The following is a 14,724-nucleotide window of genomic DNA, read 5'->3' on the forward strand; positions in this document are numbered from 1 at the left end:
GGCCTATCACCAAGTCAACCAGTACCCAGCTCTACACTAACGAGGGGCAAAAATCTCCAAACAGCTGCTTGCGGATGGACCGTCGTTTTGGTGTAAAGTAGAACTGGCTTAGTTGCCCATAGCAACCAATCAGATTCCACTTTTCATTTTTCAGACCTCCTTTGGCAAATAAAAGGTGGAATCTGATTGGTTGCTATGGGCAACTAAGCCAGTGTTCCTGTATACCAGCTATAATAAATATCCCCCTCTGATTTTGGCTAATATTCCCAAGTCATTGGCCTATAAAACATTTACTAATATGCTCCTAGGTTTTGGTGTCAATTTTGTCAAAATGTGTAAAGTTGTGTCACTATTGTGTCATCTAGGTTTAGAGAAATTATATGTGCCAGGAAAGATAAGGGATGTGGCTTAAAGGAAAATGTGTGTGGCTCCGTATGAAAGGATTGTGGCCTAATACGCAACACAATTGAGCCACAATTCTGGCATAAAATGTTGTCTCAATATGAGCCACACACTAAATTGATCAACAAGCCTGACCCTGGTGCATGTCTGTGTAAGCTAATGCCATCTATAGGATTCGTAGAGCTGCCACATTGGTCCACGGCATTTTTAAAGGCTCAGACATTAGGTGGCACTATAGAGCCAGCTTTTGTCCTCCTGTATAATATATTTATGTGGTGTACATACCAATTATTCTGTTATAGTTTATTGTGTTTTCATGTAATTTATTATTAATCCTATTTTTTCGTTTGCTATGTAAAGTGATATTTGGTGCTTCAGAAATAAATAATTTTATTGTTTGGGTGTTTTTTTTTTAAAGGGGTTCTGCAGTTCTTTTAAACCGATGATTTATCCTCTGGATAGATCATCAGCATCTGATCGGCGGGGGTCCGACACCCGGGACCCCCGCTGATCAGCTGATGGAGAAGGCAGCGGCGCTACAGGAGCGCCGCAGCCTTCTCTCAGTTTCCCTCAGGCCCAGTGACATCACGACTAGTATCACTGGCCTGGGTGGGGCTAAGCTCTGTTCACTTGAATGGAGCTTAGCCCCCCTAGGCCAGTGATATTAGTTGTGACGTCACTGGGCCTGCGGTAAACAGCGAGAAGGCCGCGACACTACTGCCACTAATGTCCCAGATAGGAAATATCCCTTTAACTGAGCTTAGCTCAAATACTCGCTCCTTAAACTGGGTCTTCTGATGTCACAGCAGTCCTATCCAGAAGTTTAGTAAGCCACTTCCCCCTCCTAAGCTTGCCCGCTGTAGCATAGCTCAAGTAAGGGTGCCTCCACATGTGGCAATAAAACCTGCCAGTAAATATGCAGGTGCAGAATTCTGTGCGGGTCACATGCCCCATCGAAATGAATGGAGACATTCTGCTTTAGGGCTCATACACATGACTGTATTTTCATTCCGCGTCCGTTCCATTTTTTTTCCGCAGCCCGTATGCATAACCATTCACTTCAATGGGTACACAAAAAAACGGAAATGACTTTGTGTGCATACCGTTTCCATATGTCCGCAAGTTCGTTCCACAAAAAAAATAAAAATAGAACATGTTCAAGGACAGGCATTGTTACAATGGTTGCAAAAAAAACGGATGCAACACAGATGTCATAGTTTTTTTTTGCGGATCGCAAAATACATACAGTCATGTGCGTGAGCCCTTAGAAAAGCCGCACCACATCATTATATACACAGCAGAACACAGGGCAGCGACTGACACTTTCCAGTTCCTGCAGATTTCTCCACCACGTGTGAAGGCACCCTAAGGCTCAGTTCAGACCTGAGCGTTTTACAGCGCGTTCCTACGCGCTGTAAAACGCTCAACAAGGAGAAACCAATGCTTCCCTATGGGAATGGTTCTCACCTGGGCGTTTTACAGCGCGTACGATCGCGCTGTAAAACGCCCGACGCTCAAACAAGTACAGGAGCGTTTTTTTGGGTGCTTGTCGCGCGTTCCCGTACATAGACTTTCGGGAACGCGCGACACTGTGTGTACGCTTGTCTCTGCGCGATTGTAAACGCCCGTACAATCGCGCATACAGAGCGCTCCTTTCAGAACGCTCAGGTCTGAACTGAGCCTAATGGTTGCAGAGGATTAGCATGAGTGCAAATAGGTGCAAAAGGTTTACTTACTAAATGCTAAGATCGTGCAGTGATGCAGTGATAGTATCTCCACCAGCTTCCCCACAAAGTATTTTTTTTGGTAATGCCAAAGAAACAATTTGGGAATATTGCAAATCGAATATTGATCTTGCTTATTAATATCCAAACATCATCCAGCACAGCACTAATTATACATATGGCTACCAAAATCTGGCATGTTTTTATTAAAGCGAGAAGCATCAATAATAGTGATTGCAGGCAGAAAACAATGCTACCTGTAGCTTGACAGCACATGCAGGACATAGATAACACTTGTAAAAGCAGACGGAAAGGTCGAATAAAACCAGCAATCTGTAAAAATACAAAGAAAAGAATACAATTCCCACAACTAGTGGCACAACCAGAAACACAGCAAATGGAGCATATTTAGGCACGACTAATGTCTAACCTCTTAGCAATAGTAATACCCCTTTAGTCTGGTTGAAAATGGAGAGGTTAACCGTTGTCAGTATCCAGCTGTCCAGGCCTTTCACAGCTTTTGGCGAGACAAATAAATCTACAAGGACAAACTGAGAGGAATATGATTTGGTATACAGAATAGAACATGAGCCACTCAGCCGAAAGTTGAGTACAGAGTGCCGCCCTCTTATCTGCAACATCTTCCCCCTTCTTTGCCATATTCTACTGAAATTCTTGTGCTACCCTTTATTACAGTCTTCTATTCTGGCCATTCTTACACGGTAACATTTATTTACCAGCAATATAGATAGGTAAAATTTGTATGTAACATACATTGTACAAACAGATCAAACCGAGCACCGCCGTCACTATCATCCTGGTGGGAAATTTAAAATGTGTATCCCATGCATAAATCTTCCATCTTTGACAAGGTTTCTGGTCATTTCTATAGTGAAAAGAAAGAAGATATATGTGAGGGCAACAAGACTTGGAGATGTATAAATAAAAACATGACGCCAGATTTCATTATGTTCTAATGCAGTGTTCCTCAACTCCAGTCCTCAGGGCCTACCTGCCAGTCATGTTTTCAGGATTTCCTTTTGTATTGAGCAGGTGATATGGTTAGTGTCAATGCATCAGGACTTACCTCAGGTATTCATTCTGTGAGATCTTCTCAAATTATGACCAACGGGTGGGTCCTGAGGACTGGAGTTAAAGGGATTGTCTCACTTCAGTAAGCTGCATTTATCATGTAGAGAAAGTTTTAATACAAGGCACTTACTAATACAGTATATTGTTATTATCCATATAGCCTCCTTTTCTGGCTGGAGTCATTTTTCCATTATATTACACACATTGCTTGTTTCCATGGTTACGACCACCCTGCAATCCATCAGTGGTGGCCGTGCTTGCACACTATAGGAAAAAGCGACGGCCTATTTGGTGTCCGGACTGAGGGAGCGCCTATAGGCTGGCGCTTTTTCCTATAGTGTGGAGGCACAACCACCACTGCTTGATTGCAAGGTGGCCGTAACCATGGAGACAAGCAGTGCATACTGTGATGGAAAAATAAATCCAGCCAGCAAAGGAGACAATATGGACAATCACAATACATTAGTAAGTGGCTTATATTAACTTTCTCTACATCATAAATGCTATTTGCTGAAGTGAGACAACCCCTTTTAAGGAACACTGCTCTAATGTGAAACTGGACAACTATTCATACATATTAACCAGATGCTACAGAATTTCCTCAATGCAGGTGACTAGACACATTTATTAATTAGGGTAGTAAAATACGCAACCTTTTTTGTTGCTTTTGAGAAATGACTATAAAAGTAGGTGTTTTGTCCAGTGGCCGGTGGGGGGTGTGCAAAGTTTAGACCACTGGTGTTTTAAAATGAGGGCAACTATTCGTTTAGCTGCTCACTTCTGGCTTTTCCTTATCTGGCCCAACTTCATTGACAGATCTCAAACTTTGGCCAGTCTCCCACGAGCATATTCAGTCCGGGAAAAACACTCCGTGTCAGACCAGTATTTCACTCCTGAGATATGAACTCACCCCCTGACCTCAGATCTACGGAACTTTACTCACTTAATTCTATTGTGTACAATTTAGTACAGCCACGGTCAGACTGGAACTCACAGCATTATAAATCATTTTATCGCAGTGAATTCATGTCAGAGGAGCAGTGTTCAGCTTGGGAAACGCTGCTCACACAGGGAGTGTGTTTGCCAGACTTAATACGCTTGTGTCAAAATGGCCTTTAGGCCTATAGAGCAAGATCTGTCAATCCAGAAGAGACAGAGGGGAGCCACCCTCATCATAGATGGGGATTCTTTACTGTAAGAGAAATGCGACTACAGAATTCTCTGCCATAAAAAGTTGTGATGGTTGATTCAGTGAACAAGTTCAAGAGGGGCCTGGATGCATTTTTTGAAAAATATAAAATATTATACTTTATGGGTTATATATTTATAGAGCTATTCATAGGGGGGTTTGTCTTCCTCTGGATCAACACCATAGGATTATAGGTTGAACTTGATAGACTTTCAACCTCATCAACCATGTAACTATGACTATCAGAAGATTATTTTGACGCGAATTGAGAATATTATCTAGATTTTACTAGGCTTACTGTAAGCACACTCACATTTCAGGAGCAGATTTTAGGACATTTCTGACATAGTTGGTCAAGTGTTGAGGTAAAAGAGGCTCCTCTTCCTCCTGTAAGGATGCAATTTACAAACCACATTGTATAAAATCTGACATAAGCAAAGTGGGGAGGGAGTAGCACTACCAAAGGCAAGACTCTATTTCTTTCAAAATACCTTTCTCTCCAACTGTCTGTACAGAGATAGAGCTGCTATTATCAACAGTTGTAGGAATCTCCCCATGAGAAATAGGCAGCAAGCTAGAGATGGGACTGGTGTGAAGATGAGTATGACTGAGGCCTACAGAGGAGATAACGCTAGGTGTTTAATGAATCATTATGAAGTGCATGCAATAAAAGTTAAGTTCTATGTTACAGCTCAATGTGTAATCTGATAAAATATTTCTTCTGTAGGACAGCTGCATTGTGGCTATGGAGACATTACTTTGGTGGATACAACTAGATATTGTATTTGTTGAATAAAGAATGGAGAAAACTCACATGAGCTAGTTTTTGACATTGAAGAATATTCGCCAGTTGTACACAAAACCTGTGAAGAGTTTAGTATAATGCATTAGTTTTCTCTTTGTGTTACATTAATGGCAGGTACACATAAACTTTAGTAGGACCTACATGTACATAGTAAGGGTTCATGCACATGACCGGATTTTCCATCTGTGTCTGATCCACATTCTTTTTGGACAACACACTGACCCATTAATTTCTATGGGTTCACAAAAAAAACTGATGTCATTTGTGTGCTGTCTGCAATTATATGTCCGTTCTGTAGTCTTATTCTTGTCCGTTTTGCGGCCGAGAATAGTCATTTACGAGAATGACATCTAGTGATGGGAGTGAGAAAAAAAAGCAGAATGCACATAGAAGGTGTCCGTATTTTGCAGATCTGTGCTTTGCAGACCTGAATACGGAGATAGTCATGTGCATGAGGCCTAAAGGGTGTATTAGACTGCCATATTTTCCTATGAACGCTCGTTAGTGATCATCTGGCAGTCTAATACTGTCTCCAAACAAATAAGCATGCATAAAAATCACTATGGTGCCCGGCGACAGATCACACTGTGTAATAGCAATCTGCCGCTGGCACACAGCCCTGCATGGGGATGAGCGATGGCATAATGATTGCTCCTCCTCATGCCACGGAGGACATCTCTGCATGTAATAGCAGCGGTGTCCTCCACTAGCTATCTGACGGTCGCTTCCCTCCCAACAATTGTCTGCAACAATCGTCTAACACACCCTTAAAGGGAACCTGTCATGTGGATATTTGATTATAATCTAACTAATTATATACAATCATTAACTACTAAAAAGTACCTTAGATGTATTCACTTACTGGTGTGACAGATGGTTACCTCATAATATACACACAAAGATGCCGCATGCCGCATGCTAATGAGCTGATTGGAGTCCGGCGTGATATCATTGAGTCCAGCGTATATTTAATTCAGAGCTATAGCCACTCCCCTGCCCACCTGCTGCTGGTTCATATGGAAACAAACTGTCAATCAGCAGAAGGTAGGCGGGAAGAGTCAGGAGCTCATGAATATTCAGGACTCATCATTATCAGCTGGAGCTTTTCAATACAAGATGTTGGCAGATTGACTTGGTCTATTAAAGAAAGTGACCCAGCATTGTGCTAAGAGAATCAGTCACTTATTTATGTTGCCCTTAGTTAGGACACCATAAAACTGGTGACAGGTTCCCTTTAAGGCTCTGTTCACTCTCGTTTTCAGCTACCGTACGTTGAATGTGTTCCCTGATGTATACCTCCATATTGTACCTGTCTATAGGTCTCCATTAACTCAATGTATACCCAAAGAATGCCAAACAAACAGTACTATATACGGAGGAGTTTTTTGTTTTGTTTTTAACAATGGGGGATAATTCCATTGTACAGTGTGTCTATACATTGCTATACTTTGGAGGCTTCCATCGGTGATATATGTTGGGGAATACACTTGAGGTATACCTCTGACATAGCCAAAAATGAGATATCAACAGAGACTAAATATGCAAAACTAAGAACAAACAGCAAACAGTGGTACAATAAAAGAGACCTCAAATAGATGACAAAACCATCTGCCATCCCACTGATATGTTTGGACTGGTTCATTTCTTCACAAGTCCTAGTCATAGAATAGGAAGACTTGATGATTATTCGGCCCTTCTTTATCAATTGCAGGCAAATAATGTAACCCATCTACTGGATCTTTTCGACCTCATGATACTTGATTTCGTAGCACTGTAAGGGGCTACTTCCATTGCATAAATTGCTAGTTAGACAATTATGACACAAAAATATGATGTAGAACTAGTAAGTCCTGAATCATATCCATAAGATTTGAGATCCTGCTTTAAGCATCCTATCAATTTAGTACAACTGAGATACTAGTTAGAGGAAGTCATTTTCTTTTATCACAGCCTGAGGCAACACTCTTTACCTCGATGCACTTGGCCAAATATTAGCTACTATGATAGACATTGTTGTCACTTACCAGCAGAGAGAGTAGCAAAATCCTAGGGCTGAACCTATTAATCTGTGGTCTGTAGATAAACAGGCAAAGAAAGGATAATAATCCAGCCCAACCTCCAGTGCAGACAGAAGATAGACTAGAGCTAAGCAGAAATGCATTATTACGTGAGGCTGAAAACAATCCACTATACTATAGACATATACATATACAGTGGGATGCAAAAGTTTGGGCAACCTTGTTAATCGTCATGATTTTCCTGTATAAATTGTTGGTTGTTACGATAAAAAATGTCAGTTAAATATATCATATAGGAGACACACACAGTGATATTTGAGAAGTGAAATGAAGTTTATTGGATGCAGGTGCATAAATTTGGGCACTGTTGTCATTTTATTGATTCCAAAACCTTTACAACTAATTATTGGAACTCAAATTGGCTTGGTAAGCTCAGTGACCCCTGACCTACATACACAGGTGAATCCAATTATGAGAAAGAGTATTTAAGGGGGTCAATTGTAAGTTTCCCTCCTCTTTTAATTTTCTCTGAAGAGTAGCAACATGGGGGTCTCAAAACAACTCTTAAATGACCTGAAGACAAAGATTGTTCACCATCATGGTTTAGGGGAAGGATACAGAAAGCTGTCTCAGAGATGTCAGCTGTCTGTTTCCACAGTTAGGAAGATATTGAGGAAATGGAAGACCACAGGCTCAGTTCAAGTTAAGGCTCGAAGTGGCAGACCAAGAAAAATCTCAGATAGACAGAAGCAACGAATGGTGAGAACAGTCACAGTCAACCCACAGACCAGCACCAAAGATCTACAACATCATCTTGCTGCAGATGGAGTCACTGTGCATCGTTCAACCATTCTAAGCACTTTACACAAGGAGATGCTGTATGCGAGAGTGATGCAGAGGAAGCCTTTTCTCCGTCCACAGCACAAAAAGTGCCGCTTGAGGTGGGCTAAAGCACATTTGGACAAGCCAGCTTCATTTTGGAATAAGGTGCTGTGGACTGATGAAACTAAAATTGAGTTATTTGGCCATAACAAAGGGGCGTTATGCATGGAGGAAAAAGAACACAGCATTCCAAGAAAAACACCTGCTACCTACAGTAAAATATGGTGGTGGTTCCATCATGCTGTGGGGCTGTGTGGCCAGTGCAGGGACTGGGAATCTTGTCAAAGTTGAGGGACGCATGGATTCCACTCAGTATCAGCAGATTCTGGAGACCAATGTCCAGGAATCCGTGACAAAGCTGAAGCTGCGCCGGGGCTGGATCTTTCAACAAGACAACAACCCTAAACACTGCTCAAAATCCACTAAGGCATTTATGCAGAAGAACAAGTACAACGTTCTGGAATGGCCATCTCAGTCCCCAGACCTGAATATAATTGAAAATCTGTGGTGTGACTTAAAGAGAGCTGTCCATGCTCGGAAGCCATCAAACCTGAATGAACTAAAGATGTTTTGTAAAGAGGAATGGTCCAAAATACCTTCAACCAGAATCCAGACTCTCATTGGAACCTACAGGAAGCGTTTAGAGGCTGAAATTTCTGCAAAAGGAGGATCTACTAAATATTGATTTCATTTCTTTTTGTGGTGCCCAAATTTCTGCACCTGCCTAATTTTGTTTAAACAATTATAGCACACTTTCTGTAAATCCAATAAACTTCATTTCACTTCTCAAATATCACTGTGTGTGTCTCCTATATGATATATTTAACTGACATTTTTTATCGTAACAACCAACGATTTATACAGGAAAATCATGACGATTAACAAGGTTGCCCAAACTTTCGCATCCCACTGTACATAAGTGATACTGACTATTCTAATTGAGTCTTAAGCTCTTCTGCCCACTCATACATTATACTGTACTTATTTTTAGATTTAGTTATTTATTTTTGCAGTGGGTTGGGTATCTTCCAAGCTATATTATGCCCAAGGGCTACAAGAAATACACATACCTTTGGCCCAGGTTGGTGCAGCAAAGTTAAAGTAATTGGAATATTCATCGAAGAACAAGAGAAAAACTGTTGTAGCTGTAGCTCCACACGCGGCCCCGTAAGACCATCTGTTTGAGTAACTGCTTATGAAATTCACAGGCCTAAAACACAGAGCACACTTGCAAGACATCATCCTTCTCTAATAACCCTCAATACACACTGACATCTATGAATAACAGAAGGGTCAACAAGACTTACACAACAATGCCAAATCTCTTGCCCAGTGGTATCTTTTCCATAGTTTTTTCATGTTTTGCTTGTCGTTGTAGATAGGATAATATAAGTGTAATTAAAACCTAAAAAGCATAAACATATTATAGAAGTATTTTTATATCTATATACAGTATATACTTACTGACAAAAAAAATAACGCACAAAGAAGGAGTTGTTAAATGGAATAAAACTTTATATGTGTGAATGTAATGATGAGATATTTAAGTGATTACAATATTAGAGCAAAAGGATAAGTTTATTAGAGAAAAATGTACAATTGATAGAAGGCTCCAGGATATAAGATGAGATACAGTTGGACATGGAGGCATACAGGTTCTGTATGGTATCCTGCAGCACATTTGCTCACACGTGTTGCATCTGGATCTGTAGATCCTGCACACTCGTAAGTTGCTGAAGCTGGTGTCCCAGCTGGTCTTATAAATGTTGCATTGCAGATAAATTGGGCTACTGGGCAGACCAAGGAAATGTTGCAATCTGGAGGAGACATTTCTGGGAAACCATTGCTGTGTGTGGACGAGCATTATCCTGCTGAAAAAAATGCCAAATGAAAGCCCTGCCATAAGAGGAACACATGTGGCTGCAAGATTTCCTGCACATACAGTATCACTGAGCTGCTAATGTCCCACATATCACCACTTGGGGTGACCCACTGTCATATGTGATGGCTCCACAGATCATCACACCAGCAGTTGGACAGTGTGTTGCCCCACAGGAAAGGCAGGATTGAAGCATTAACCACAAGACCTCTGTACTCTAACTTGACCATCATGGGATCCCAAATAGAACCTGGATTCATTGCTAAAGATGATGTAGTCTGGGGGCGGAGCCTGGCCGCTGAAGTGGATGGGTGTGTGAAGCTTCAGCTTCTCTGCACCTAAGCGCTTAAGACCAGATTAGCAGCAGTGACCTGATCCAATATGGTCAAATACGGCAGGGAGAGAGGGCTCGACCCTCTAGACACACCAAAAAAGCAAAAGGGCCAGCAGGAGTTGCAGCACTTCCTCAAAAAGAAAGACACGCAGGCATCGAGTATCAGCACCAAGATAGCGGAGGAAGTGGCGCGAACTGAGGAGGGAGAATAGTCGGAAGCTGACAGCACACAAGGAGAGGAGACGGAGGCTCAAGACCGTTCGCCGGTGTCCAAATCCTTTTTAACCAAGGTACTGGGACAAGCGTTAGAGTGGACAATAAGACCTGTCCTCACAGAGATGTCGGACATTAAAATTGAGCTCATGCAAATAGGGCACAGAGTAGAGGCCTTAGAGACCACAGTACAGGAGGTTGTAACACACTCTGCAGGAATGGCGGAATATATGGAGATGCATACAGCAGAGCTCAACAGAGTGATGATAATGATAGAGGATCAGGAAAATCACAGCAGGAGTCGCAACATATGTATAAAAGGGTTGCCAGAGACATGGGCGGCTGAATCGCTACGTAAAGGGGCCATGGAGATATTTGCTGAGTTGTTGGGCCAAGAGGCTGCTTTGGCGATAATGATAGAACGTATCCACAGAGCACTCAGACCAACGCCAAAACCATCTGAAAGACCTATAGATGTGGTGTGTGGCATTTTATCGTTTGTGGACACTGCACGTATTTTATCTACGGCCAGAGAGAGAGAGGCCAGCTTACTTAACCGCCTCCGGACCGCCTAACGCAGGATCGCGTTCCGGAGGCGGCAGCCCTGCGCACAGTCACGCATATATGCGTCATCTCGCGAGACGCGAGATTTCCTGTGAACGCGCACACACAGGCGCGCACGTTCACAGGATCGGAAGGTAAGCGAGTGGATCTCCAGCCTGCCAGCGGCGATCGTTCGCTGGCAGGCTGGAGATGTGATTTTTTTAACCCCTAACAGGTATATTAGACGCTGTTTTGATAACAGCATCTAATATACCTGCTACCTGGTTCTCTGGTGGTCCCTTTTGTTTGGATCGACCACCAGAGGACACAGGTAGCTCAGTAATATGTAGCACCAAGCACCACACTACACTACACTACACCCCCCCTGTCACTTATTAACCCCTTATTAACCCCCTGATCACCCCATATAGACTCCCTGATCACCCCCCTGTCATTGATCACCCCCCTGTCATTGATCACCCCCCTGTAAGGCTCCATTCAGATGTCCGTATGATTTTTACGGATCCACTGATACATGGATCGGATCCGCAAAACGCATACGGACGTCTGAATGGGGCCTTACAGGGGGGTGATCAATGACGGGGGTGATCACCCCATATAGACTCCCTGATCACCCCCCTGTCATTAATCACCCCCCTGTAAGGCTGCATTCAGATGTCCGTATGTTTTTTACGGATCCACGGATACATGGATGGGATCCGCAAAACACATACAGACGTCTGAATGGAGCCTTACAGGGGGGTGATCACCCCATATAGACTCCCTGATTACCCCCCTGTCATTGATCACCCCCCTGTAAGGCTGCATTCAGATGTCCGTATGTTTTTTACGGATCCACGGATACATGGATCGGATCCACAAAACACATACGGACATCTGAACGGATCCTTATAGGGGGGTGATCAATGACAGGGGGGTGATCACCCCATATAGACTCCCTGATCACCCCCCTGTCATTGATCACCCCCCTGTCATTGATCACCCCCCTGTAAGGCTGCATTCAGATGTCCGTATGTTTTTTACGGATCCACTGATACATGGATCGGATCCGCAAAACACATACGGACGTCTGAATGGAGCCTTACAGGGGGGTGATCAATGACAGGGGGTGATCACCCCATATAGACTCCCTGATCACCACCCTGTCATTGATCACCCCCCTGTAAGGCTGCATTCAGATGTCCGTATGTTTTTTACGGATCCACGGATACATGGATCGGATCCGCAAAACACATACGGATATCTGAATGGAGCCTTATAGGGGGGTGATCAATCACAGGGGGTGATCACCCCATATAGACTCCCTGATCACCCCCCTGTCATTGATCACCCCCCTATCATTGATCACCCCCCTGTCAGGCTGCATTCAGATGTCCGTATGTTTTTTACGGATCCACGGATACATGGATCGGATCCGCAAAGCACATACGGACATCTGAATGGAGCCTTATAGGGGGGTGATCAATGACAGGGGGGTGATCACCCCATATAGACTCCCTGATCACCCCCCTGTCATTGATCACCCCCCTGTCATTGATCACCCCCCTGTAAGGCTCCATTCAGACATTTTTTTGGCCCAAGTTAGGGGAAATTCTTTTTTTTTTTCTTACAAAGTCTCATATTCCACTAACTTGTGTCAAAAAATAAAATCTCACATGAACTCACCATACCCCTCACGGAATCCAAATGCGTAAAAAATTTTAGACATTTACAGGGAGTGCAGAATTATTAGGCAAGTTGTATTTTTGAGGATTAATTTTATTATTGAACAACAACCATGTTCTCAATGAACCCAAAAAACTCATTAATATCAAAGCTGAATATTTTTGGAAGTAGTTTTTAGTTTGTTTTTAGTTTTAGCTATTTTAGGGGGATATCTGTGTGTGCAGGTGACTATTACTGTGCATAATTATTAGGCAACTTAACAAAAAACAAATATATACCCATTTCAATTATTTATTTTTACCAGTGAAACCAATATAACATCTCAACATTCACAAATATACATTTCTGACATTCAAAAACAAAACAAAAACAAATCAGTGACCAATATAGCCACCTTTCTTTGCAAGGACACTCAAAAGCCTGCCATCCATGGATTCTGTCAGTGTTTTGATCTGTTCACCATCAACATTGCGTGCAGCAGCAACCACAGCCTCCCAGACACTGTTCAGAGAGGTGTACTGTTTTCCCTCCTTGTAAATCTCACATTTGATGATGGACCACAGGTTCTCAATGGGGTTCAGATCAGGTGAACAAGGAGGCCATGTCATTAGATTTTCTTCTTTTATACCCTTTCTTGCCAGCCACGCTGTGGAGTACTTGGACGCGCGTGATGGAGCATTGTCCTGCATGAAAATCATGTTTTTCTTGAAGGATGCAGACTTCTTCCTGTACCACTGCTTGAAGAAGGTGTCTTCCAGAAACTGGCAGTAGGACTGGGAGTTGAGCTTGACTCCATCCTCAACCCGAAAAGGCCCCACAAGCTCATCTTTGATGATACCAGCCCAAACCAGTACTCCACCTCCACCTTGCTGGCGTCTGAGTCGGACTGGAGCTCTCTGCCCTTTACCAATCCAGCCACGGGCCCATCCATCTGGCCCATCAAGACTCACTCTCATTTCATCAGTCCATAAAACCTTAGAAAAATCAGTCTTGAGATATTTCTTGGCCCAGTCTTGACGTTTCAGCTTGTGTGTCTTGTTCAGTGGTGGTCGTCTTTCAGCCTTTCTTACCTTGGCCATGTCTCTGAGTATTGCACACCTTGTGCTTTTGGGCACTCCAGTGATGTTGCAGCTCTGAAATATGGCCAAACTGGTGGCAAGTGGCATCTTGGCAGCTGCACGCTTGACTTTTCTCAGTTCATGGGCAGTTATTTTGCGCCTTGGTTTTTCCACACGCTTCTTGCGACCCTGTTGACTATTTTGAATGAAACGCTTGATTGTTCGATGATCACGCTTCAGAAGCTTTGCAATTTTAAGAGTGCTGCATCCCTCTGCAAGATATCTCACTATTTTTGACTTTTCTGAGCCTGTCAAGTCCTTCTTTTGACCCATTTTGCCAAAGGAAAGGAAGTTGCCTAATAATTATGCACACCTAATATAGGGTGCTGATGTCATTAGACCACACCCCTTCTCATTACAGAGATGCACATCACCTAATATGCTTAATTGGTAGTAGGCTTTCGAGCCTATACAGCCTGGAGTAAGACAACATGCATAAAGAGGATGATGTGGTCAAAATACTCATTTGCCTAATAATTCTGCACGCAGTGTATATTCCAGACTTCTCACGCTTTAGGGCCCCTAGAATGCCAGGGCAGTATAAATACCCTACATGTGACCCCATTTTGGAAAGAAGACACCCCAAGGTATTCGCTGAGGGGCATATTGAGTCCATGAAAGATTGAAATTTTTGTCCCAAGTTAGCGGAAAGGGAGACTTTGTGAGAAAAAAAAATAAAAAATCTATTTCCGCAAACTTGTGCCAAAAATTATTTTTTTCGATGAACTCGCCATGCCCCTCATTGAATACCTTGGGGTGTCTTCTTTCCAAAATGGGGTCACATGTGGGGTATTTATACTGCCCTGGCTTTTTGGGGGCCCTAAAGCGTGAGAAGAAGT

General features: G+C 42.8%; 1 protein-coding gene across 1 annotated transcript in view; it reads right to left on the minus strand.

The window, feature by feature from the left end:
• Positions 1-14,724, minus strand: part of LOC120986160 (stimulated by retinoic acid gene 6 protein-like) — an 87,796-nt gene that overhangs the window by 25,916 nt on the left and 47,156 nt on the right. Inside the window, exons 3-11 of the mRNA XM_040414552.1 lie at positions 9,420-9,517; positions 9,183-9,322; positions 7,237-7,357; positions 5,222-5,270; positions 4,899-5,021; positions 4,721-4,794; positions 2,901-3,012; positions 2,557-2,677; positions 2,384-2,459 (exon numbers count right to left, since the gene is read on the minus strand). Coding sequence (XP_040270486.1) covers positions 2,384-2,459; positions 2,557-2,677; positions 2,901-3,012; positions 4,721-4,794; positions 4,899-5,021; positions 5,222-5,270; positions 7,237-7,357; positions 9,183-9,322; positions 9,420-9,517 — 914 coding nt within the window. The remainder of the gene's footprint in view (positions 1-2,383; positions 2,460-2,556; positions 2,678-2,900; positions 3,013-4,720; positions 4,795-4,898; positions 5,022-5,221; positions 5,271-7,236; positions 7,358-9,182; positions 9,323-9,419; positions 9,518-14,724) is intronic.

The sequence above is a fragment of the Bufo bufo genome, chromosome 1 (assembly GCF_905171765.1).
Source record: "Bufo bufo chromosome 1, aBufBuf1.1, whole genome shotgun sequence".
NCBI lineage: Eukaryota > Metazoa > Chordata > Amphibia > Anura > Bufonidae > Bufo > Bufo bufo.